The sequence below is a fragment of the Sciurus vulgaris genome, assembly GCF_902686455.1.
Source record: "Sciurus vulgaris genome assembly, chromosome: 12".
Lineage (NCBI taxonomy): Eukaryota > Metazoa > Chordata > Mammalia > Rodentia > Sciuridae > Sciurus > Sciurus vulgaris.
The window spans coordinates 85,219,617-85,245,785 of NC_136473.1; the positions used below are offsets into that span (position 1 = coordinate 85,219,617).

The 26,169-nt window shown below is 40.9% G+C and overlaps 1 protein-coding gene across 5 annotated transcripts; it reads right to left on the reverse strand.

Moving 5' to 3' along the window:
- Positions 1 to 4,781: 4,781 nt before the first annotated feature.
- Positions 4,782 to 25,508, reverse strand: LHX9 (LIM homeobox 9). Of its 5 annotated transcripts, none has more exons than XM_079107471.1 (6): positions 25,434 to 25,508; positions 19,956 to 20,074; positions 17,797 to 17,999; positions 16,292 to 16,647; positions 9,829 to 10,031; positions 4,782 to 5,616 (listed from the first exon to the last, which is right to left on the reverse strand). In XM_079107471.1, exons 1-6 carry the CDS (start codon positions 25,459 to 25,461, stop codon positions 5,560 to 5,562), a joined length of 966 nt encoding a protein of 321 aa, XP_078963597.1. In that variant the 5' UTR covers positions 25,462 to 25,508; the 3' UTR covers positions 4,782 to 5,559. The 5 variants fall into 5 exon arrangements, with proteins under 5 accessions (XP_078963597.1, XP_078963596.1, XP_078963595.1 ...); XM_079107469.1 differs by lacking the exon at positions 4,782 to 5,616 and adding an exon at positions 8,265 to 8,608; XM_079107470.1 differs by lacking the exon at positions 25,434 to 25,508 and having other exon boundaries at positions 19,956 to 20,387.
- Between the last annotated feature and the right edge of the window lie 661 nt (positions 25,509 to 26,169).

The following is a 26,169-nucleotide window of genomic DNA, read 5'->3' on the forward strand; positions in this document are numbered from 1 at the left end:
AAATGCAATGCAATTTGCAACAATAATTCAGAAGCAATAAAGAAAAGGTATTAGTAGTGGCCATATTGCTGCAATGACATTATTTCAGCAGTGAAAAAAAAAAATAGTACATCAGTAAAGACTAAACAGATTCTGTGGACATCCATAGTTTTCTGAGGAAGGTCCACAATTGCCTCTGAACTAAAAACAATGCACATCCTATCTTAGTGCTGTTTCAACTGAAAAAGAAAATGGAAATTTGAATCAGACAACATAGTATGGCTCTTTCCTGCACAAAGAATGATTCTGAGTTTATCTGTATGAGTCAAAACACACACACACACACACTAGCAAAGAGCATGGTAAGAATTTTTATTGGTGATGCATTCTAATAAAAGAACTCTAGGAAAATAGCAAACATCAGTATTAATATCAAATGCTTCATAATGCAGCATGTGTTTGTTTTTCAGACTATTGAGGTTGTATATGTGTTTTTTGGTAAACCTCAGAATCTAGTGCTATCTTTTATACAGTGTGCCATAATGGACACTTGTGTGTACATATACATGAACAGGCCAATTTATCTTTCATATTTACTAATGAATTTGTTGAGGTCCAATCACTATTATTAGTGTATTATTAATACACTAATAATATTCAATTTAAATTAAAATAATATCTTGGAATTGTGAAAGAACATTTCATCTCTACTGTGCCTCTTTCTTCTTTTCAGTACTGGGGATTGAACCCAAGGCCTCATAAATGCTAAACAGGCACTCCACCACTAAGCTACATCACCAGGCCTTTTTATTTCATTGAGAAAGAATCTTGCTAAGTTGCCCAGGTTGGCCTTGAACTTTCAATCTTCTTGCCTGATCATCTTGAGTAGCTGGGATTATAGGCATGCTCTACCACACCTGGCTTTCTACTGTGCCTCTTTTAATAGATAAAGTAAATTAAATGGTTCATCCCAACCAAAAAAAAAAAATGCCTTTTTTGTTGTCAGTTTATGTTGAAATATAAGCATTAGTCAAACTTGTTTGAACAGAAAAGTTCAAAACAGCAACATAATTCCAGTAAAAAGAAAAGTTATGGCCAAGCTCAAAAAAGTCAGTAATCTGCACAGAACCTGGAAGGATTACCATTGCATTAGCAGAGAAACTTTTGGGAGCATAGCTTCTTATTAGGCTAATGAAAGGTGGACCCACTGCAATATCTTAACTGATGAAAAATTGCTGTCATTTTGCCTTTTTCTTTTGCTTTAATCACACACTGGATCTAAAAAATATTTCTTCTTTTATAAAAGTATGTATCTTCTCATGGGTGTTAGGAAGAGAATATACAACACACATAGGCGCATGTACACAGGCTTGTGATGCTGAATTAAACAAGAAAACTAAATAGAGAGCTAAATCAGAACCCTTGGAAATATAAAAATCTCCTCATCATTAAAATATTCAGGAAGAGAGCTTAATCTGCACCAAAATAATAAAGTAACTATGCAATTGTATTTATAAAAATAAGCTGTCTCAGTTTATGTTATTGAAAAATACCATCCATTAATTATTGACCTTGGATCATTTGGGGGTTTTCATAGCTCTTTTAAAATTCCCATGCAGCAACTAGGTCAATCAGGTAAAATGCATCCAATATTATATGTAAAATAATTTTGCACCACATATTTCTTCTGAAAAACGATTCCTATTTGTTTGCAGAATTCAAACAACTTTAGCTGCTTGAAATCCTGAAACATTTTTGTGCTTTTCAAAATTCACATTTCATAAAGGGCATCTATTCTATAAAGTTTACTGAATAATAAATACAACTTTAAGTGATGCAAACTGTCAAAATTCTTGAATGTCAGAGTTAAAGCTGATAGCTCTTCATGATATTCATGATATGTATTTTTTTCTGCTTTGGAAAAGGTAAAAAACAGAATAAGAATGATTTAAGTAAAGGCAATCTCACATTTGAATTTCTTCATCTTTGTATATTTGTCATAAATAACAATTTAAATATCCTCTGAGGTTAATATTTTCTGGTTCAATGTGAAAGTGTAGAAAAAGTTAATATATTCATGCATTATATGAGGCAACAGAGACCAAAGCATCTTATTTGTAGCAAATTTTATTTTCAAATAACCATAAAAGGTATCCAGTTACTCTTCAGATTAATTTATAAGATCATGCAAGATGTAAACAGAAAGTTCCAAAGGAAAGAAACATTCCTGACAATTCTAATATGAGAGGGAAAAGGACACAGAATTGCACACCAGGAACTTTCTACATATGGCTAATACCTGGATTCTTATGCTTGCCTCATTTTTTTTCATCTCATCACAATATAATATGTAATGCGAAGAGGCAAAAATTAATAAGCCAAGAAAAGAGAAACTTGACAATGTGATACATGATAGGGAGGATTAACTATATTAATATTCACAGAGAAATGTTGCAAGAGAAAATATCTATTTGCAACAGTTAAAAACAAAAACAAGTTGTGGCAAGAATATTGCTACTTACGTCATATTCGGAGACTTTTCCTTGAGTATCATGCACAGTTCTGAACTTTAAAAAATATTTTTTTTACTGTGGAACCAGGTAAAATGAAATGGACATCTTCCCAGCAACTATTCAAAATAACATATTAGCTTCAACTTTTACTTTATTTTGAAAATAAGGAAAATCATAATACTATTCTGGAAAAAATGCCATCAGGACAGAGTAGGTATGCTTTTTAAAATGTTTCAGATCAATAGCAAACCATAAAGAAAGTAACTTTCTATTTTGACACTGTCTTTAAGCAAAGTATTGTGCATCAGAGGGGCTTCCTTTAATTACAATATTCAGAATTGATTCCACATTACTAAAAATAGAAAATTGATCCACAAGGTCAACTCAGAGTTTATCTACATGCTCAGTGCATATGCTTTATCTGTTTACAGTGTATTTCTTCAATTTGGGCTGAGATCTAGTATCCTTATTTTCCCCTGATGTCTAAAGACCATAAGATGTAACAGGTATTGAATCGCCTCAAGAGTACACAATCTTTCTATCAGTAAAGCTAACTTTGTTTATTACAGAGTTAAAAATTAAACAGCAAAACTCCATGCAAAATGAGGTGTTCATATTTATCTTTCATAACAACAGTATTATCCCCAATATTCTCTTTAAGAGCCTAGAATGTCATGACTCCAAATTTCCATTTCAGAACTTCTCATTTCTTACACACAATGCCTTTTGCAGGCACTCAGCAATAGAAAATGAGATGATATGTTAATGTGTCTAATAAAAAAAAAAAACCTTGACTCTAAAGAATATACAGTGGATTTCACTGGGATTTTGTTCGATAAAGCTATTTAGATATTAGGTAATGAAAAGTCACCAAAAGTTTAAGAGTATTTGCTTTGGTTTCTTTATTATGAAGTTTTATCCTTACTGGAGGTATCAAAAACCTACATACTTTTAAAGTCAGCATTAAAGTGACTGTTCAACCAAAGGTCACAGCTGAATAAAGCTTTTTGTGCCCAAGATCATTTTGCCAGAAGTTAGACTAACCCAAGAATTGGGGAGGTAGAAGCCATAAAAACTTGGTGCCCTATGCCCATCAAAGAAGCCCACATTCTCCCATTCCATGCCAATTAGTTGGCATTTGCAAGTGCCCAGCCCCAAAGATTGCTGAGCATCATGCAAAAGCGTGATACAACCTCCAATTCTGCATAACATGCTCTTTTCTTTTCCCACTCACATAATTAGTGCTCTTTTCCTTTCCTTTTAAAAAATGTGCCTGTTTCAAATTTGTATTATTTTTTTCAGATGTCTAATTTCAGTTATGTTCTTTTCCTCTTTGGTCTCTTCCCGAATTTCACATTCCAGACAAATATTTAAAGGTCTGTAAAACCAGGCAAGTTTCCAAAATATTTCTAAATGAAACTGCTATAGGTGACAGAGCAGGGAAAGAGCCGCCAAGCTTATAGGACAAAGATTTGCATAAATGAGCTGAAAATGTGTTGGGAAATCTATCTGGGTTGCTAGAACCATGAGTGAGATTTCAATGAGGCATAAACATTCAAGTTGCTGACAAAACCAACATGTTTCATGATCACTCAAAATAGTCTACTTGTCATGGTGCATTGCTTTTTTTTTCTTATTATTATTACTATTAGTAAGTCACTGTCTCTCTTAAATTATTTTCTTTTTTAGTATTCAGAAAGTGAAAACATTTAGGAAAACATTCAAAATTCTAAGAATATATGTAAGTGAAATATTTAATGTCTGTCATTCATAAAAGTTACATCATTTACATAGGGTTCATTTGTATATAATAAAAATTTCATCATAGTGAAAATTTTTCTGGAAAGTATTTTATATGTTAATTTGTTTAACATATGCTTTGGATATACAACTAAATAGGAATAGTTTAAAAAAATTCTTTCTTCAAATATTCCCTTTAACAATTAAAAAAACCTCATTTCTAAATATTTGTTTTTCTTCCCACTTGCTCCTTTGTTTGTAGTATCATAAGTAACTTGAACTATTCAAAGATGGGATCTTTTCATAGTTCAGAATATATTTGTATACTTCAATAAATATGCTCATTGCATAGCAAACACGTAAACTTATAGAGGATCTATAAATTTTACCCTAAAAAAGTTGAAATTTTACACAATAATTTATACTGAGGTTTATTTTTGTTGTAACTTGGGTTTACTTTTTATTTTTAATACATGTGTCATTTGAATACAACAAATGAAAATAAGTCATGAAAAATATAAAAAAAACAACTAAGTAATTTTACCCTAGACTACCAGAATTGAACCTCATTAAATTGTATGGATTTTTTTTTCCTAAATATTACAAGTTGTAAATGTACTACTGTGCTGCCTCCTTAAGACAGTGTTTAAAATTAATTTCAACAGTGTGTGTTTAACATAAAGTTAACTATGTTTGCATCAAATAAAATGTTTATTAATGAAAGCTATTTATCATACAAGAAACAGCAAAGATAAGTCATCATTACAGAGATGTACACTAGAGGTGACAGATGTAAAAGTGCATGCAGAGACTTCTGTTTAAAAAAAGAAGTAATAAACAATAATACTAAAATTACTGGGTTTTGATCCCTATTCTCTTAAATGAGTGATAGCTTTTCTTTGAATTTACAATTGGAAAATGCCATTAACAGATAGACTAATACACATTAGCAAGCAGGCGAAATGAATGTTTTGGACTTTATTTTACAGCTATTGTGCTTGACAAATGTGTGGGATTTTTTTCAATAATAATTTTCTTCAAATATGGGGTGGGCATATTACTGCCAGGTTGCTCTGATTTATACAGGTTTTTCTAGTGTTTTTAAACCACATAATTTTAAGCCTTCATTTGTGTTAGACATCATAAAGAACAGAAGTTTTGTTAACATTCAATAAGTGACATTTATGTCTCACTCTCTCTCTCCCTCTTTTTTTTTTTTTTTTTTTGGCTCAATAAGTTTTTAAATGTATGATTATCATAACCTAATAGTGTCTTTGTCTTCACTGCAGTGGATTTCCGATCAAACTTTTCCCCTTCTTTTAATACTTTAGGGAATTTTCAAACGTCGGGATGTTTGGCTGTAATGCCCCAAGATTTGTTCTCCCTGAAAAAAATCATAGTGACAATTTATTAACTACAGAGCAACTTGGCTTTTAGGGGTCTGCAATTTCTATTTAGATTTACAAATATCCATTTGTGCTCAATAGACCTAACATTAAATCTTAATCATATTTAAGGTTTATTTTCATGCAATTACTTTATCTGCTAATTTTTTTATTCTAAAAATTGGACTGAGTTAAATCAGTGGGGCATTACTTGTATTATAAGCACATATATTTAAAGGTACTTCAAGATTGATTGACATTGCATATGCAATGGTGTGTGCATTTAATATGAATCAGAAGTTTGGAAATTTAAAAACTGTTTGTATGTTTGAATATTTAAAAATTCTTCCACTACCAGTTTAATATCTTTTACATTAAAGATATTGAAAACACACTAGTACAGGTAAACTTAAATAAAATTGATGGGAAATAAAACTCCTTAGATTCAAAATGGTTTATTCACACAAATTTAATAGGATATATCACAATTGTTTGGTCCATAAATATTTAGGGGAAATAGTTTCTATACAATGCATTTATCAATAAACAAAGAAACATGGACAATTTTGCTAGACCACTTACTGTACTATAAACACGAAGCTCAATATATAAGATTATTGAATTTATCAACTATATTTGAAAGAGTGCACAACTGCTTTCTATGACATGTTTGTCCCCTCTAACAGGATACACCATAAAAAGAGTTTCAGAAATAAGAGGTAAAACAGTACAAAACTAGTGAGGTGTCAAAAGGGCTTAAAACAGTTAATTTAACAAACAACACATATAATCCTGATTTTTCACAAACTTACTTCCAAGTTATATCATAAGGCACATAGGAGAACTGAGTTATAATTAGTCTACTTAATAAAGTAGATCTATAGTACCATATATTGTTCTGTCAAAGAACAAAATTTATAAGTATCAATATTTTACCTGTAAAAGTGTATTAATAAGATCTCAGCCTTACCAAGGTTGTTTGGTCTGGTTAGTGGTAAATGCCCAAAATGTAATAGAAATATGAAAAGTCAAGATTTAAGCTCCATATAAGATGATAACCACACTTGCTAAATATATAATGGCAATCACACCTTTCTTCTGTTACAGTGTTAACTTATCTTCCATCATCTTTTTTTAAAAAATAAGCTACTTTCTGTGCTAATTTTCTAAAGACCCTGAGCAAAAGTTACAATAATGCACTTTAATGTGGGCAGTGAACTGTCAATATGTAACCACACATTTATACAGCCAGAAGGACACCTTTAAAATCTATTAAACAGCCACTCAGACCACCAAAGGAGATTTAAGGGGTCCAAAAAAGTGGAAAATATGTGCAAAGTTATTCTTAACAATCCACTAAAGCAAGACATATATCTTGACTTCTTTTTTATTTTTTTTAGGAAATCCACAATCTAATTGGTATTTAACTACAACAGAAGCATATAGATGAACATTCACCACTGCCCAGACCATTAAGATTTTACCTTAAATTAAAAGAAAAAAAAATGCTACTGTAAACTAGGAAATAGATTCAGATCAGCATCCACAAGGCTTCTGAGTTTATCTACTTTAAGACTAATAACTGCAAATCTCTAATGCCAGAAAAGTTTCTTTGTGTGATACATTAATCAACTTATGCCAAAATAAAATAAAGCAAAACAAAAACCAAAGAATTTTCTTTGTTGGTATTAGTTTACTGAATTTTTTTAAAAGCATTTTTCAAAAAGAATGCCAGATACAATATCATGGTACAACTGAAGCCAATTAATAGAGATATTAATTAAATTATACCAACTTTTTGACTTCTTAAAGAATTATATTTTGCTTATTTCCATTTTCCCTAGGAAAAAAGGTAAGGTGGAAAGAATGATTTCAGAGTTTTATCTGCTGTTGTTGTTGGTTAGTTGTTTTTTTTTTTTTTTTTTCTTTTTAGCTTCTGAAAGTCAAAAGTATAGAATTTCAAATTCTATGTGGAATTTTCATAGGAGTTTCACAGAAAGTTTAAGTATTTTTAAATGTTGAAGAAACAAAGAACTAAGTAAGAAGGTTTTTAGGTTGTACATCCCTATGAGAAGGAAAAGTCACATTTGTAGAGTAACTTCCCACCTAACTAATCATTGCTATTTAAAATTGCTCTTATTAATGCTTTTGCTTAATCATATTCCTATTTGAATCAAGAGTTCAGGTAAGAAATAGCAATACTCAATACATTCTTTCAGTTATAAAATTTTAAAAATGTGAAGTTTTCAAAATCCCTTAATCACACATACATGTGCAAGATTTAAAAAATAGCTAATTAATTACCTGGTTCATTATCAACCTAATCACTTAAGCAGGAATATGATTATTTACCCACATAACAACACTCTTACTTTTTTCTTTGAGAGTCTGGAAATAAGTAACATACAATTTTAAGAGGCACTTATTAGACTGATTCAAAAGCTCCCCTTACCAACTGAAAGACCTAATTGGTTAAAGAAGAAAAAAAAAAAAATCCAAATACACTTTTTGTAGACAAAATATGGTCACTTAAAGGAGACAATACTGTAAACTCATTTGCCAAGTGGCTGCAGATGCTACACACCAAGCTGTTGTTTTTATTCCCCAAATATTTTGTGGGTTAGAAGGAAGGGAAAAAAAAAAAAAGTCTTGTAAATAATAAAATAATAATAATTAGAAGAAGAAGAAGAAGAATTTAAAAAGAAGAAGAAGAAGAAAAAAAAAAAACCAATGTTAGAAAAGGTTCGTTAAGGTAGTTTGTGAGGGGCTTCCGGATTCGTGGCTGTCCATGTTAGAGGTCACGGATGTCACTACAGTGATAGTGGGATTGGTCAGGTCTGTTAAAGTGGTCGCAGTGCCGGGTGGAGTGAGAGCGCCGCTGTCTGCTGAGGGCGGGGCCGGAAGCGACGTGCCATCAGCTTTATCAACACCCCCATTCTCCTGCCGCAAAAGGTTCCTTCTGAATTTGGCTCGTGCGTTTTGGAACCAAACCTGCAAACCAATCCCAATTGATTTCTTTACCGATGTTTATTTTTATATATATATTTCTCTCTCTCTCTTCCTTTCTCTCCTTTTTTAAAAAAAAAAAAAAAAAACTTTGAACTTTTATCTCTTTTTTTCCTACTTCTTTTAAATAGAATTATTTGTTTTTCTTGGGAAGGTAGGGGCGCTTTCTTTTTTTCCTCATTCTTTTAAAACAGAGTAACTCGAATAATACTATAGATGCATTCTCTCTCCTGCACGTGTCCCCTCCCAGCATTAACCGGTGCCACTTGGGACAACTGATGCTCACATGGAGATACCATGAAATGAAGACACAGAGATAAGTCAGGGAAGATAGACCCTCATTCCTCCTCGACTGTTGTCTTATGAAAATGAGGAGAAGCAGGTCCACTAAAACTACTGCAAAGAACTGCTCATGTGACGTCAACGTCATTGAAACAGAATTTAAGCTATCCCTGAGTCTGACACCCACTATTTTGCACGTAGGAAAAACTCTTCCAGGGCCACAGACCCCAAACAGCCAGAGACTATGTACCAGAATTCAGACTGTCTGCTATTCGTCACTGAGAAGTGAGAGAAGATCAGAGGTGACTCACAGCAACCCATTATAATTTCATAATCTTATATTCTTACCATGATGAATTTGAAGAAGCAATTGGACAGCACAACTCATTCCCACTTTTTAAAAATGGTTTGTTAAAGTGAAAAATATATATTTGCTCCAATTGGTTGCTGAGATACTAGTCATAGCTTTAGGCTTTGGGGAGTTGCGGGGGAAAGACTACCTGAATTTGGAAGGTCATAATATGAGAGAGGTTGCCAAGAAATCTCAGGAGTAGAACCGTGCTAGCAGATCCCTCACAAATCAGTGCGCTGAGCCTAACATGAATGGAAATCTCCAGAGCCATGCCTTGTGCAAATGACAAAACTTTCATTTGCACAGCGGTGAGACAAGCTGAGCTGATTTTGGAAACTCATCTCCCTATCTGTAGGGAGAATGTGGCTGCATCCTGTAAGACCCTTGATCTCTCTTTGAGGACCCTCCAGGAAGCCCCTGCAAATCTCAGTTTACCCTCTAGGGAAATAACTAAGATAAACTAAGAAGAAGCAGAATAGGAAATAGCCACATCAAGCCAAGCGGGGAAGAGAACTATTTACTGGCAAGGGGATGGGAGATGTATGCACAGCCAGTGATGGAGTTATCTTACCTGCAAAACTCTTTTGGTCAGGCCTGTTTTCTGAGCAAGTTGCTTGAGGTCCTTGGCATCCGGATTGTGATTGATGGCAAAGTAGGATTTCATGGTCCGAAGCTGGTGGTGCTTGAAGGAGGTTCTCATGCGCTTGGTCTTCTGCGAGGGTGGATAAGGCTGCTGGTCCCGGTCCAAGTGGTCTGCCTCATTCTCATTACAACCTGTCACAATAACAGTGAAAAACAACTACTCAGTGGAAACTCCTGCATTAACTGAAATGATGGTAGGCTAATGACACTTATGATAATAAAGTGACAGAGAAAAATGCTGTCAACCCAATTATGAACAGTATCTAAACAAAAAGAAAGAAGTTAATTGCCAACATCAGCCAAACTGTTAATGTGGACAAAATTGAAATTTACCTAATAGAAAAGTATTAGATAAACCCTCTCTTTTGCTTGACTTTTGGTAGAAACCTTTGGGAAAATGAATAATCCCTAAGTAGGGCACAGGAGTGAGAAACACCTTCAAGAGCAAAAGGAAGAAACCTTTTACGACATATTTACATATACCAGTACCCCACTGCCCACATCTACATCTTTGAGACTGTACAATTTGAGACTCTACATTTTTCTTTATGTTTCTGCAATGACATGTGACTATCAGAAGGCACAGATTTTTATCATAAAAGACAAGGGGGGTGGGAGGGGTTAGTGTTAGGGGTAGAGTTAGGGTTAGGGCAGGGGCAAGAATGGAGGAAGGAAGGATGTATAGAGGGAAAAGAGGGGTGGGAGGGGTGGGGGGAAGGGAAAAAATAACAATGAATCAAACAACATTACCCTATGTAAATTTATGATTACACAAATGGTATGCCTTTACTCCATGTACAGAGAAACAACATGCATCCCATTTGTTTACAATAAAAATAAATAAATAAATAAAAGAATATTTGGAGTTCAAAAAAAAAAGACAAGGCAAAAAAGTATTTCACTCCTCAAGTTTGAAGTTTTCTGAAAACTTACCACCTAAGGAAGAATCTAAGTCACTTCCAATTTTTAGCATTTTTTCATATTCCTAGAGCTTTCTAAATGAAGAAAAGGAAAGTAGCTAAAGATGGGGTGATTTTAGAAAATAAATATTTGCAAACTTCTTAAGTAATACTAAGAATATTATGTTTGAGGGATTTCACCTATAACTGATTAGCATGAGGCTCTGCCGGGAAGAAAATACTTTTCCCTTGGAGTTATTCTAATAAATATTTCTGAAAGAGAATGAGCCCAGCCTTCTCCTCACTCAGTTTATGCCTAAAGCATGCCCCACAGCTCACAGCTGAGAGTCACTGATGGTGTGTATTTCCAATCTCCCGTCTTGGCTCCTTTTGCTCTGGATGTGTGTGAGTGGGATGTGAGGCGCACCACTGGCTGGGCTGGCAGAGAGAGGGTGGCATCTTCTCTTCGCTTGCAAAGCTCTTCTTGGCACCAAGGGCAAAACAAATCAACCTTTGAAACCAGCTAAAAAGTCATCATTCCCAGGATGTAAAGCTGCACATTTAAAAGGTCATTCCAAAAACCTGCTGACTCTGTATAGGAAATACAACTAAAGAATGAAAACATTTTGCTAAATATTTGCAGATTCAGTCAAATTTGCAAATTCAAGGGCATGGTAATTTTTTCCTTAAGCCCTATTTCATGTATTTAACTGATACATATTCAAATATCATCATGCTGCATTTTAATGCATTATTTAAAAATCAACCTTATCATGTCACTCAGAAGAGAAGAAAATTTGAATCTTGAGGGGAAAGAAAGTGCCAGCATCCTTCCAAGAATCTCCAGTACCCCCCAAAAAAAGAAAAAAAAAAGTGAGGCATCTCTAAATATTAGTTTTTTCCTACTGCTGAACAAAATGTTATGTGCCTACTATACTCTGGTTAGAATTACTTTTTAAAAATATGTACAGTACATTTGAAAATATGAACTTGAACAGTCATCAACAGAGACCATTTGCATACAAATCACATAACAAGAAATTATCCCTAATATAATAAGACTAAGCATGAACTAATGTCTCCTAGGCTTGTATTTCCATAAGACATATACATGAGAAGACAAACTGTAAAGCCCAGGTGAGTTCTTTGAGGGAAAATACTGTATTACATTCACTTCTGAGTCACACAGTGGGTCAAAAATTCAACAAGGCATTCAATCAAGATTTAAAATGCTCTGTTCATCAATAAAATTACAAGCAAATGCAAAATCAAAATCAACTGGAAGGAATCCGGTTCAGATACATACATTCAAACATAGATCATAAACTTCTTAAGCCTGCCAGAAATGGTAAGATATACCTAGAGATAACAGAGAAAAAATACTTTACATTTTACCCTATTTCAGCCCAATGGGGATATGTCAGGTTCAAATGGTCTATGGAATTGCACCTTCATATCCTCAAATGGATGAAACAGCAACTCATGACCTACTATAAAACCATACTTATCTCCAGTAAACTGAGCCATATTTCACAACCAGATTATAAATGTACCCACAACATAAAGGACAAAGAGGGACACAGTATCATCAGTGTCTTCTTCAAATAAGATTTCATTCCTATCATATGTGAGTAACTTTTCCTGAATGACACATCAAATTGAATATTACACTTGGGACAGAAACCTTAACTTGGTGTTTAAATAATGTCCTTAACCATTCCCCCTCCCCCATGGTAACGTTTCTTAGAAATGAATATGATTCCCAATTTAGCTATATAATCACTAGTCTTAAAAATGATTTCTATGAAAAATAATGGCAGTAAGATTTGATGAAATTGCTTTCCTGAATATGTACTCTGTGTCCATTATTGCTGATTTAAAACTCAGCAGAGTATTTTGGTGCATTAAATATAATTATAGGGCTTGTTTCCACATGAAATACATAATTTGGTAAGAAGGTAGGTTGTCAGGTCTTTCTTAAACAGATATTACTAATTACAATTTTCACATAGCTATGTTATCACTTATGTTATGCAACAATAGAGAAATCTATTTCTTCTACGGAGTAATTCAGTTCATTATCATAAATTATTTGCGTTTAACTACAAATGCATTATGTAAACTTGCAAATAATTGTGTTTCCCCCACAGTCTATTTCTAAAGCTTGTGAGTATTTCCTCTCTGGATTATGAGATCAAATAACTCTTAAAACTATCTCAAACTTCCACCTGTAAATACACATCTAGAATTACTAGCGTTAACAAGAAGATCTAAATATTTTCTTTTCAGTCACTTTTGAGATGGTCACTTACATCAAGTAAGTTTATGTTCTTTGCAGGTTTGTAACCTTCTGAGAATTAACTGATTCCTGAGAGACCACTAGGGGTCAGTGCCAGGCTAATTTAACCACAACAGGGAACTTCATAAGTTTGGATAGAAAGAACCTAAGGAAAAGAGATTCTGATGAGTGGCCAAAAAATGAGTCTCTTAATTAATGCTAACTTACCCAAATAGGAGCTGTCTATCCTAAACTAAATCTTCTCACCCCTGGAGGGCTTTATTTCAATTCCGTTTTCCAGATAAATGTTCCATGTCTCCTTCGAAAATATCTGCCCAATTAATTTGCACAAAGCAGTGTAAACCAAATTAGGAACAGTTTCACTAAAAGGCATTTTCCTTATGTCAAGAACTAACTGACCTCTGTAAGTTTCAGATCTTCTTTAAGAGTCTCTGAATCATAAATATGTTTTGCGAAAACATATCTCTGAATTATATTTTGTTTCATATCAAGGTTGCTCTGAATTAGACTTGTTTATAATTAAGCAGAAATGGTGTTATAAAATCCAAAGAAGGATAAAACAGTGAGTTAAAACAGTGGGCCTATTTTATTTCCTACATTTTCACATATTTTTAACTTACTAAGGGGTTTTCTTTCCCTAGTTTTGTAACAAACTGGCATCAAATACTTTTTTTTTTTTTAATGATAGGGATGATAATTTCTGGTCAGGCATCTTAAAGCCAATTCCTCTAGATTATTTCCACCTAATTTTAAGGAATATGTACTATTTACTCATATCTCTGGGGAAAAGTCCAGAAAGGATGGAGTGGATGTAGTTGAGTGAGTGATGCACAAACTCTTCAGGTTAGTGGATCTGAGCAACTTTTCTCTTTCACGAGTAAGATATCAACTTTCTCAACAACTAAACATCTAAGTAGCTCAGGAGGAGATTTTATTTCTTCTTAAGAAATGCATATGTATTCTAATTCTCTTCAGAGAAATAAGAGAAGTTAAATTCTACTGTTCTTAAAGCTCCTCGGATCTTTCTAACATAAAGTAAGATCCAAGGCAAAATCAAATCTAGCTAATTGGATTAAATAAGCTAGAGAAAAGCCAGGCTTGCTCCACCTTTCTGGATGGACTTTTAATCAGGCTGAGAGATTCCCTCTGTCCAAGGGACTAGCTAGTCATGTATGAGTTATTTCTCTCTCTCTCTCTCTCTCTCTCTCTCTCTCTCTCTCTCTCTCTCTCTCTCTCTCTCTCTCTCTCTCTCTCTCTCTCTCTCTCTCTCTCCCTCTCTCTCTCTCTAATTAGGGCATTAAGGCCCTGGTGAGTGGCTTGAGATTCCAATGTCATCTTCTATTAATAAAGAACAATTAGTGCCCTGCCTGTCCTGCTCCAGGGACCACGCATCAAAGGAGATGAAGCGCGTGCGCCCGGCAAAGTGGCCCCTAATAAAAACCGCTGCCCAGCACAACAGAGGCCAGGGCAAGGGCGCGGTGCGCTGCGTCTGCGGAAGATTGCCCTGCCCGAGCCCGGGACTGTGGCCACAGCCCTCACGCAAAACGGCCCTGGTGGAAGGAGTCCCAGGAGGCTGTCGGCCCTTTTCCCTTGGTCCACAGACCACTGTCCCGATAAGGACAAAAGTAGCTTGGATGGGCTTTGCGTTCCCATTCTCCCTGAGTTGCCACCCACTGCTCCTGCCCCAAACCATTTCCTCTCTGCAGTTAGGAGGAGAACTACAAGAAAGAAACTAGCAGAGGGTTGGGGAAGTGCCTGCTTCCCCTGAAAACTCTCCTAGTTCCCATGTTCACATTGGCTGTGTGACTTTAAACAAACCACTTAACTGGGTGGACATCATTCCTTTATCATTAAGCAACAACATCAAGCACAGTACCAGATAACAAGGACTGGAGGAGAAAAACAGGTGTGATATTTGCTCCAGGGTACCCACGTTTTGCCATGATGTCTGGGGTAGTCATGGTTGTGCAGTTGCCACAATAAGGTGGTTCCCAAGGTTCCTCCCAGGAGAATGGTTTCCCCTGGTCTGAGACTCCTGCTTGCCAAAATTCCCAGACAGGTCTGGGCCTGGGCCAGGGCCAGGGCCAGGACAAGGCAAAGCCAAGTCTGAGAGTCAAGGTCTTTAGACTCCCCCAAACTGAGCCAGGGCTTTCTGGAGTTCCTTTTCACAGCTTCTGGGACTCACCAGAAGAGCTTCTGTGATACTCAGTGTAAGATAATGGTCTGCCAGGCCTGTCAACAGAGTCACCTGGGGGATGGTGGGTGGGGACAGGCTACCAACAATGTGAAATTGATGCATGTGTGTGAGACAGACTGATAAATGATGGGCATGTCCCCAAAGCAAGGAGGAAAGTGTGCTCTCAGCCTGTTGCCTGTACTTTGTTTTTAATTAAGAGGGGCTGGTGGAGAACAAAAGAGCAGCCTGAGACACCACTAAGCCTCCCCAGTGGGCCTGACCTGGAGCTTCTTTCATTTGGCCCGGGCCTGGGGTCTGGATATCTGGCTGGTCTATCACACTGGGAATGAGTAGGCTGGATGAATACCCTGACCTACCAAAGGCACAGGCCAGCTCAGCTGTGGAGAGTGCTTCCCACCCCTACAGCTGCTTTTTGCCAAGTTCAGGGATTCAGTTTTTCAACACTTGCCAACTGTGTTGCTGATTAAGTTTGGGCTAGTGACCACAGCCTCTGCCCCCTCTAGACAGTCTGGGGTTGGGCTCTGCAGTTTGGGGTCCCCCCCTCCACCCGCTTCAGTATTAAAAAAAAAAAAAAAGAAAAAAAAGAAAAAACAACCTCCTCCAGGATCTATAATTTGGCTTCCACAAAGGAATTGCCCTGGGGCTGTTTTACTCCAACTGGGAGCCAGAAACTAATGGGCTCATTAACTAATGGGCAACAAGGATTTGGCTCTGCCTGTTTGGGGGAAATCACTATAGCCCCTTGCTTATAAATGTGTTTTTTGCTGCAGCCTTAATGAAGTGTTGTCTGTCCTCTCCCTCTCCTTTTGTCTTCCTTCCTTCTTCCTCTCTCCCTTTCTCTTTCTTCAGATTGAGAGGAAGTTGTACTGAGAGCAGGGGCATTCTGGACAAAGTTCCCTCTTTGCAGCCAGATCTTGAACAGGGAAGGGGCCCTATTGAATCCTCCTCAGACAAGGGTGACTGGAGCTTCTCTGTGTGAGTAAGAGTGCCGGCCCACCTGAATTGTAATTGACGATGTCTACTCCCAGCGCAGGGCTCTTCCTCTTCCGGGGCCGCCCCTTCTGCACTGTGCCGGTGCCATTGAAGTAAGGCAAGGCCAAGCCGCCACTCTTGGCCGCCAGCTCCGTGTAGCTCAGCTGTGGAGGATACTCCCCTTGCAAGAGGGTCTCGAAGTGGGCGCGGCAGTACACCAGGCTGTCCTTCATGCCAAAATGGTCGCCTGTGGTCAGGGTCTTGTTGCAGGTAGAGCAGGTGAAGCAGCTCAAGTGGTAGACAGAGTCTCGGGCACGCATGACCATCTCAGAGGCAGAAATGCCAAGGTGGCAGCGGGCACATCTCTGCACAGAGAACCTTCTGGAAGGAAACAGAAGAGTGAGGTACTAGTTGATACAAGGACAGGCCATTCCCATATGCAGTACCTGGGGTGGGCTGCAGTGGCCACAGACTGAGACTTAGAAGGGCTCCACTAGGACAAGCCACTTGGCCCACTTCCGACATCCAATTATTTGCTCATTGACCTGTTCTGGTTCTAGTGAACCAGGACAAAGATCCTTGTATTAAAATCAGAAATATCGGGTACTAAGCTTCAGTTTCTTTCTCTGCAAAGTGAAGATTTAAAAGAGAGAGAGAGCAAACAAAAACCCGCAGTAGCTAATTCACAGTGGTATTGAAAGAAAATTAAATTGCAAAGCCAAAGTGAACAGCTTCATTGACTACAAAATTGCCCATGAATGAAGGTATTATTATTATTATTATTATTATTATTATTCCCGCACGTTTGAGCATGCCTGGAAACATACAGACTCGGGAAGCGACAATTTTATAGAGAAAGGTTATTCTTCTTTAACCATCTCCGTCTGCTAAGAGCTGAGCTAGGTTACCTGTACCTCTGTCTTTTCCAATCCAGAAACTAGGAAGAATCAATAAACATGTCTGCTGCTGAGTTTTCTCTCTAGTCTAGTGCTAACTAGCTGTAAAGGGAACTCGGGAACTGAGTGATTTGGGTTGTGGCAGTGTGGTTTATTCCTTTTCATAGTCATTTACAAGGTCATCTGTCACCCATCCAGTTGCTGCTTCCCAGGCCACCAGTTCAGTTCCAAGGCACCAAGTTACTCAGTTCGTAGTAAGCGGAAAAAAATCAAAAACAACAACAAAAATCCAACAAAACCACTCAAGTCTCAGTTAACTGAGACCAGTCCATTTACTCTACCCCAGATTTCTCTCTGCTCTGTCAACAGATCTGGGAAGAGATGGGAGTGCATGGTATTCACTGATAACTGCTGTAGACCTTAGGTGTCCGCTGTCATCCATCCTCACCAGACATCCAGGGGATTGCAGCTTAAAGGCATATGCTGTGAATTCCCCCAGGTCTGGAGAATGATAACTGTACCCTGAAGGGGCAAAAGGTGGAGGACAAAGAGGGGGACTCCAGAATCGGGCAGGTGGCCCCACCAGCTGTACTGGGTGCGAGGAATGTGTACACAGGAGGTTGGGGGGGAGTACCTGTAGTAATCCTCCTTGCAGTAAATGCTACCGTCCTTGGCGAAGCACGTGAGCTCAGATTCCAGAGCTAGCTTACATTCACAGCACTTCAGGCACCTTAGGTGCCACTGTTTGTCCACCGCCAGTAGGTAGTACCTGTCCGAGATCTTGCCCCCGCAGCCAGCGCACAGAGCCGGCTTCTCCGGGCTAAGCGGGGGCATGCCCTGCAAAGCAAGCACACATAATGCTGAGGAGAAAGCCTGGCGTTGCCGCACCACGCGGGATTCCCCTCTAAGCTACCGGAATCCAGGGCGCAAGGGGAGTGCGGCAGAGCGGCTGGGGTCAGGGGCCACAGAGCAAAGGCAAACGTGGGGGAAAACATTTGCAATTTCTGCCTTTGCAGCTCCTTCCCTTCCAGGTCGGCGGGAACAGGCATCGGCGTCCTCCTAGTATTACAAACCTGAAGACATACCAGCTATCCCAAGTTTAGCTTAAAAAGAACGGGAGCCTATTTACTGCAGTTTGGTGAGTGTTCCCAAATTAGAGATAATTACAAACTTATATTGTAGTTTTCGAAAATATTTTTTAAAAATCAAATGGAACTTGTTATTAGGAAGTGAAAAGGAAGTTAAAACTAGCACAGATTGTGTTTGCACAAAACAATAATATTACGATTCTGTTTCTCTAAATTTGTATAGGCAGCATTGAAATCAAAAGCAAGGGAGAGATTATTATATCCGTGCTGTTAAATTGGTCGGGACCTTTTTGATTGGGATATATTTAGCAGATCCTTCTATTCCCCGATTTTTCAGGATGTTTGGTCCTGTTCTTGCTAAAAGTGTAAAGTGACTGTTCCTAAGGAATGATAAATGTCCAGTTTCCTATGCACAGTCCCTTTCCCTGGCATCAGCATAAACCCAAGAGAACTTTGTCCTGAAAATCTGGTGCCCAAATTAAGCTTCCCACCTGGATCCCAACTGACACAACCAAGATGTTAAGCTCACCTTGAGAAGCCCAGCCCCGGGTTTGGTTGCTGCTCTTTAGTTTTAAATAGGATAACCACAAAAGGAAAAAAAAGAAGTTAATCGCTGCATCTTTTCCTCAAGACTAGAAGAAATGGATTGGACTTCCCCACGAAATTTTGGCGAACATGGAAAAGTAAAGTTTCACCCTTTTCTCCAATTAGGGACCGCGCTGAATTCATGTTGCAAATGTATACAAATGCACCCAACTCGGCTTTAGGTGCGATCCAAAACACCATTGGCCGGGCTTAAGTAGTCTCCCGGGTTAATTTTAGATACAATTGCCGGTGTGTGATACAAGAGGGTCTACACAGCACAGTTTGGAATCATTTCCGGAGACTTCCGAAAGTTTTCTCCCTCTGGTTTAAAAATGGGAAAGGGAAACAGATTACAGATCGTTTAAAGAGAACATGACTTTTATTATTATCAATAGTAGTAATAGTGGTAGTTGATTACTTCGTTTAAGGGTTAGAAAGCTCTTACTTTTGGACTGCGTGCCTCGCTCCTCCGCATTTTTTTATTGCCTCGTACACACGACACCAACCCAGCCCAGCAACCAAACGCAGGTCTGCATGAATAGAGGAACTGAGCCGGGATGCCGAAGATAGAATCTCTGGGTTTGGGGGTGCTGAACCCTGAGCTTACTGAGAATTGGAAATGGACCAGTCGCGTATGAATCTACTCATACTCAGGGTCGGGTCTTCTGGTCCAGAAACTAAAACCACCCGAGCTCCAGCTTGGCCAGGACGCCTGGGCGGCAAGCGGTCTCACTATTGCTATTGCCTGAGCCGTTTGCCCTCGGGGCTGCGGGATCCTCCCGGGGAAGGCGACCGGGAGTCCGGAGAGACTAGAGATAGGAGTTTGTAGTTTGCACAAGAGGACGCCCCACTCCTCCCACTCCTGATCGCCCTGCTTGCTCGGGAACAGCTGCGACAAAGGGAAATGAGCTTAGGGTTTTAGTAGTGCAGGCATTTCAAGTCAGAATGGGAGCCTTTCCTATTCCGGCGGAGCTAGGTGGACCCGAGAAAATCCGGAGATCTTCAGCAAGATGTCCCTAGGACGCACCATTCCCAATCTCGGCGGGCCAGGGACTGGAAGTTCGTTTTAACCGAGCGCGCAGGGGCGCTCAGCTACCGCCGTGGAGGGGCAGTTTCTTACCGCGTCGCGGCCGTTGAGCTGAGTGCCTTTAGCCAGACGGGCCTCGGTCTTGGATCTGCGCTCCATCTCCTCCATGATGCCTTGGATGTGGCCTCCGGAGATCCCGTGGAAGAGCATGGCTGGGGGGCGGAAAGGACACGAGTTGTCTTCTGCTCGGCACCCCACTATTTCCATAAACACACTCCGGGGTTCTCAGCTCATCCGAGTGAAGGGGCAAAAGGGACCGCAGAGGGCTATGCGGTGGAGGAACGCAGAGGCGCACGGGGACAGAGGGCAAGAGGCAGAAAGCGAAGAAGAAAGAGGCAGACAGAGTGAAAATAGGCCTACTTGCAAGGGGAAAAAGGCAAAAAAATAAGGGGAGGGGAGCTCCGGCGTCTCCCTGAAGGAGATGTGCAGAAAACAAACAAACACGGGCGGAGGGAAAGGAGGAAGGCGAATCTTACTGCTCTGAGAGATCGAGTTACTAATGGGAAACAACTGCAGCGGGGGGAGGAAAACAAAAATCTGGTGAAGAAAGAAAATAGTTTTGAACACAAAGAAAGAAGACCAAGTGCTATTTTCAGCGGTCCCTGACTGCTTGCAAGTTCCCAGTGCCTGTAGGTTGGGTTGGGGACTGCTCCTGCCGGAGCTGTGTCCAATTTGTTAAGAGACTAAAGCCAGCCCATTTTTGATAATTTAGTAGGAGGAGTTCTCTCCCTGGAGCTGCCACGGATTTTTATTCAGACAACAAAGACCTGTCATACTCCTCTCAACCCCCTGGTGATGGGCAAGCAGGGACAAACATTACAAAGGGGTGGGGGGATGGGGGCAGTAGGAGGGGGGCATTTACCTCCCCACAACACTCGCGTGCGCGCGCGAACACACACACACACACACACACACACACACACACACAACACCACATATCGTTCCAAGAGTTCTCAGCAGTCATGTTTTAAAGGGGAAAGGAGTCCTTGTTTTAAAAGGGGGAAAAAGCTCTTATTGTCCCCGCCCTGACGCAGGAGGCAGAGAGCCGGCCTATTTGATCTCAGTTCAAGATCGTACCCCAGCTCAGAGGACACAGAAAATTAGCTCCAAACTTTGGGTTTCCTCCTTGTGGACTTTCATCCCCAGTCTACAAGACTGTCAGTACATAAAGATTGGGCAGGAATTCAAGCACCTCACTGGAGTGGAGAATTTAATGCATGTTCCTTTCCTTCCCATCCCCTCTTTCTCATCTCAGTTTTAAAAAGCAGTTGTCTGATAGTTCATCTTTTTGCCTCACCTTGCTGGGAGACCCGACACTACCAGGCACTGGAGCGTCCTCCAAAGTGAAAAGGCGCTTAGAGAATCTTTCTGGAGTTTACTTTTGGCAAAAATATTTTCTTTTAAAAATTAAAGTGCATGGGACCGGGCATGGACTTGGACACTCGGGTATACAGGGTGATTTACTCTATTCGAGTCTGAAGGAAAACTGCTGAGATTCTAAGGTCCCATTTGAATCTTGTCAACGTGGGTAGGACTCCGGCGAGCTTGGCGCCTGCTCCTGTAGAGCTACGCCCCAGCCCCTTTGCGTGCTGTTCCCATTACCCTCGTAGGACAGGAGACTTGTAAAACTGGGCGCACCGCACACTTAGGAGGGTGTGAAAGGGACTTCTTGCTGTGGAGGAGGGGAAGGTGAGAACTGACAAGCAGAATGGCAGACCTGCTCCTCACAAGAGGTGGGATTGTTCTGTCGCTCTCTGTTCCTGTTAGCGGCGGCCCCTCCCCGGCCCCATTAAAAAGTGTCCACAATACTCAGATATTGTCGATTCATTCAAACGGTTAGAAGCTCCTCGGGGGCCCGAAGCGGGGCGCGGGGACAGGAACCAACCCAGTCTTAGCCAGAGAAGGAAGCCCGGTCACTCTTTGCTCCTTTCGTCCCTGTCGCTAGCCTCGGTTTCCCACCACTCCCGGCCAACTTGCCCAGGAACATCGGAGCTTACGTCTTGACACATCTTGGAGATTTAAAAGGAGCCAATCTCTTCCATCCCTTCTATGCCGGGGAAGCCCGACATAGAACTGTGGCCAAATCAAGAAAGATTAAGGGAGAGAAGCAGAAAGGGAAAGGAGGGAAAAGAAAAGAAAGAAAGAAAAAAGCAAGCATGAGACCGAGAGGGAGAGGAAGGGAAGGAGTGAGGCAAGGGGGAAAGAAGGAAAGAAGGGATGGAGGAAGGAACTGAAAGAAAGGAAGGCAGGAATGGAGGGAAGGAGGAAAACACCCTGGTGTGGCAGCCTGACTTCCTGTCCCAAAATATCTCCATCCAAGACTGCTGAAGTTACCTCTTCCATGAAATCCACGACTCTACTGTTTCCCTTCGATTTTTTTTTCTCATGGTCCAAAATAATGTTATTTGCAGATTGGACACTTTTAAGGTCCTCTGGGTGCCAGAATACAGCTCATAAAACACAATTTCACACAAAAATGAAGCCAATCAAGTGAACTAAGCTGGAGACACCCCCTTACTTTGGCAGCCCTACCTGACAGCAGGGCGGCTATTTACTGTAAGTAATGTAATTAGCCCCTTTGGATGGAAATCAATGAGCTTTTCAAACCCACGTGCACACAGGAAGGGCCCCCAAGGAGGGGCTGGGAGATGGGGCCCTTTCAGAGACAGCAGGTCCTCTCACAAAGGGGCAGATTGCCTTCACAAAAGTCAGCAGATAAACTGACTGAGAACTTGAGAAGGAGGAGAAAGAGGAGGTGTCTGTCAGAAGAACATCATTCAATTAACCCATGGAATCTCCAAACAAAGTAAATGCAGAACCTCAACCCACTCTGTCTAGCTTGTGCACTAAACCCTTCCTCATTCTCAAATAAGATTATTTGGAAACATTTGGTTATTGTTGGATTTTGGTCCTGCTCAGCAAGAACGGTAAAAGAGAAACACCAAGGCACTCTTGTAAGAGACAAACTTTGAAGACTTCATGAGGGAAAAGCTTAACAACTCCTGGAAAGAAGGCAGAACTTTGTGAAGTTTCCAGGGAAGCCAAACATAGAAGTCCTGTAAATCCTCCAATCATCCACTCATTCATCTATTCCACACATGTATTTTAAACATGTATCAGTTAAAGGTAGGGCAGAGCACTTCCTGTAAGTAGCTTCCCAGTTGAATCCCAGCTCTGACTGCTCTTTCTTGTAAAACTCAGGTTGTATGTTCCTGTGCCCAATGGGATTTGCTACTTCCCATAAAGAAGGGAACTGTCAGGATTCTTCCTGCTCAGTGAACGCAGGAAGTCTGTGGAAAGCTGGGGTGGGTCAGGGGTCTGCAGGAGTTTGGGAGGTCCTTGTTAGTTCTGCATAAATAGCTCCCCAACAGTGGAGGCCAGCCTCCTGTCTTAGTTGCTCCAGAAGAAGCCCATGGGGGTTTGGGGTTGGCCTACTCATTGAACTAGGTGTGTCACCTGGAGTATCATAACCTTTTTGTCTAGGAGCCCTGAGAGATTTCTTGAGAGCCCCTACCTATCCTTCTCCCTCTCCACTCTCAAAGGACACTAAGCGCTTAAATAAAGACAGCATCTTTGTAACTTTGCATCTTTTCACCTCTCCAGCCTAAAAGCTGAGACCGGCAGCTGTTGGATAGGAAGCGAACCCCTTCTCGAAGCTCAGGAGCTCAATGGCCTGCAAGTGTTCTATAAAGTTAGAGTGCTAGCTTTTATCAGTTCCTGGGGCTAAGATCCCACTTCCGTCAATGAGACAGGTGCACCCGGGTTCTCTCTTACCTGAATCCCCAAAAGGAGTCTCCTCTCTGAGTTCAAAGCACTGTTACAAGGAATAGGGGAGATCTCTAGCCTGGCGCTGTCCTCTGACAATTGGGCACACGGCAATCCACTAGGTTCTTTTTCCTTTCTGCTCCCATCTGACTAATATTACCGCATTCGGGAAAGTGAGAGGCTGGACTCAAGTGAAGCTGCAGATTTTGGATTAAGAGTTCTAGATTCTAGAATGTTGATAAAGGTCAACAAGACCAGGGCACACTTGTCCCGGGCCCTGGCAGTCCCACCTGGGAAAAGAGCCCTGGTACAGTCCAACTCCCCAGAGGGGAGAAGAAGGGAAGTAAAAAAGATGTCTGGCTTTGCCCAGGGAGAAGATAAGGCTTTAGGGTTGAGAAAGGAAAATAAGTCAGCAAATGTGCATCTCCTGAGAGCATAGTTGATTCGGGGCTCTTTAGACCTAAATTTGGAGACAATGATTCTGTGTTCCTGAGTTTGAACAAAAAAAGGAAGTGCCACTTTCCCCCCAGAATCTATTAAGAGACCTTTTACTCTGAAAGGTGAAGCTCCTGAAATCCTGTCCAGCTTTTAGCATTGTCGGCAGTACCTCAAGAGCCGCGAGGAGTCTGCGTCTTCTTGTGGGTACAAACCCTGCGCTGAGCGCAGTGCCACCGGGCCTCGGAAGTCTCGACTGCTCTGTGCTGGAGGTGAGCAGATGGCTGGGTCTGGGTGGTGCCCGGGCCTTTCTCCGCACAGTGGAGACGGAGATTCTCTACGTACAAACCTTCTTCAAACCGAGGTTGGCAGGTCCCAACTGGTGCTGCCTCCCAGGTGCCCCTCTGATTCAGTCCTACTAGAGTAGCTTTGGTCGAGAGAAATGGGAACGAATCAAGCAGAGCTGGGACTGGAAGAGTTGACTACCTAGAGAGCGGAGCCCGTGGTCGCAGCCCAGCTGCGCACCTTTGCGTGCTGCTAGCTCGGCTGGACTCCTGGGTCAGGACCCTCCAGTGTACACGCTCTGTGCCCATTCACATCCTTCACGTCCTCAAAGCCACCCACCAGCTGCTTGCTCCCTTCAAATCTATGTCCTCCTTGGCCCCTGGGGCCTTATCCAGCAGGGCTGTTGCTGCAACGCTAAAATATTGCGCTTCTAGAATTGGAAGCCCTTTTACCTGAGATTTGCTGCGCCACCAGCTCTCACCCCTACCCCGCCCCCCGGAAATAAAGGGGTAAATCATACACTGCCTCAGCTTGAGATGACGGGTAGAAACCGCTGCGCTGGAATAGGATAGAACAACAACAAAAAAAGGTGGGTGAAATCAGCCTTCCACCCTACAAGAGTGGGAAAGGGGGTCTTTCCAGCCCGCCTCCCATCAGTTTCATCAAGCTCAGTGGAGTGTCGAGAGCGGTTCCCTCACATCAGTGACTAATAGAGACTCAATGGCAACGTGACCTCTGCCCGGCGCCCAGGACACCGAATCCTGAGGAAAATCACAGACATTCAAGAGAAAAGCAAAAGGAAGAAAACGCCGTTTCAGGATCCTGTCCTATCAGGACACTGAACAAGGGTGTGTGTTTTCGAGCCTCCAAAACCCAGTTTAATTTTTTAAACAAGCACACATTTTTCTTCGTTCCATTCAACAAGGCATGCTCACACGCGTGCACACAAACGTACACACGATATACATGCCAACCCAAGAAAAGGGCAAGGAAAATGAGAAGGAACCTGGCATATTTAAAACTCACCTGCCTCTAGAGTAGTGCCGTTCAGCATTCTTAGAGCAAAAGGAGTTGATCACGCAGTTAAATGGTGGTTGCACTGGCAGGGAAAAAAAAAAAAAAAAAAAAAAAAAGCTGCGCGTCAGCCCGGCAGTACCGACTGGGTTCCCCAAGCACCTCCTCCCATCTGGTGGGCGCATCGCAACCACTGGTCCCGCAGAGACCTCAAGTACTCCACGACTTTGAGCAAAGCCGGACTTTTCTGGGGTAGGCTCCTGAGACCACCCTGGAGCTACCGGCAGTGCCAGCGTACTCAAAGGACAGAAAACTGCTCCGCCCAGGCAACCCCCATCCGGATCTTACCTTAATATCCAGATGTCAGATATTCCCGCCAAGAATTCGGATGCAGCCAGGGAGTGCGGGAGGTGGCGGACAGAGGTTCGGCCAGTCTCCACGTCTCGCCGAGGGTCCCTCTGCTAATTCAAATGAATAAATCAACTGTTGGATGAAAATTAATCTCTCTCTCTCTCTCTCTCTCTCTCTCTCTCTCTCTCTCTCTCTCTCTCTCTCTCTCTGACCCCAATCCCTCACCTCTGACCCTCAGCTCCTTCCACCTGCCTTTTATTTTCTGTTTATGCTTTCAAATGGGAAAGGGGAGGAGGAAGGAATAAGCAGAGGGCACAGACAGAGGCGGGCCAGCGCCGGGACATACGCTCCGAGGCTAAGTTCCGCCCTTCCAGCCTCTCAATAATCAGAGGAGGTG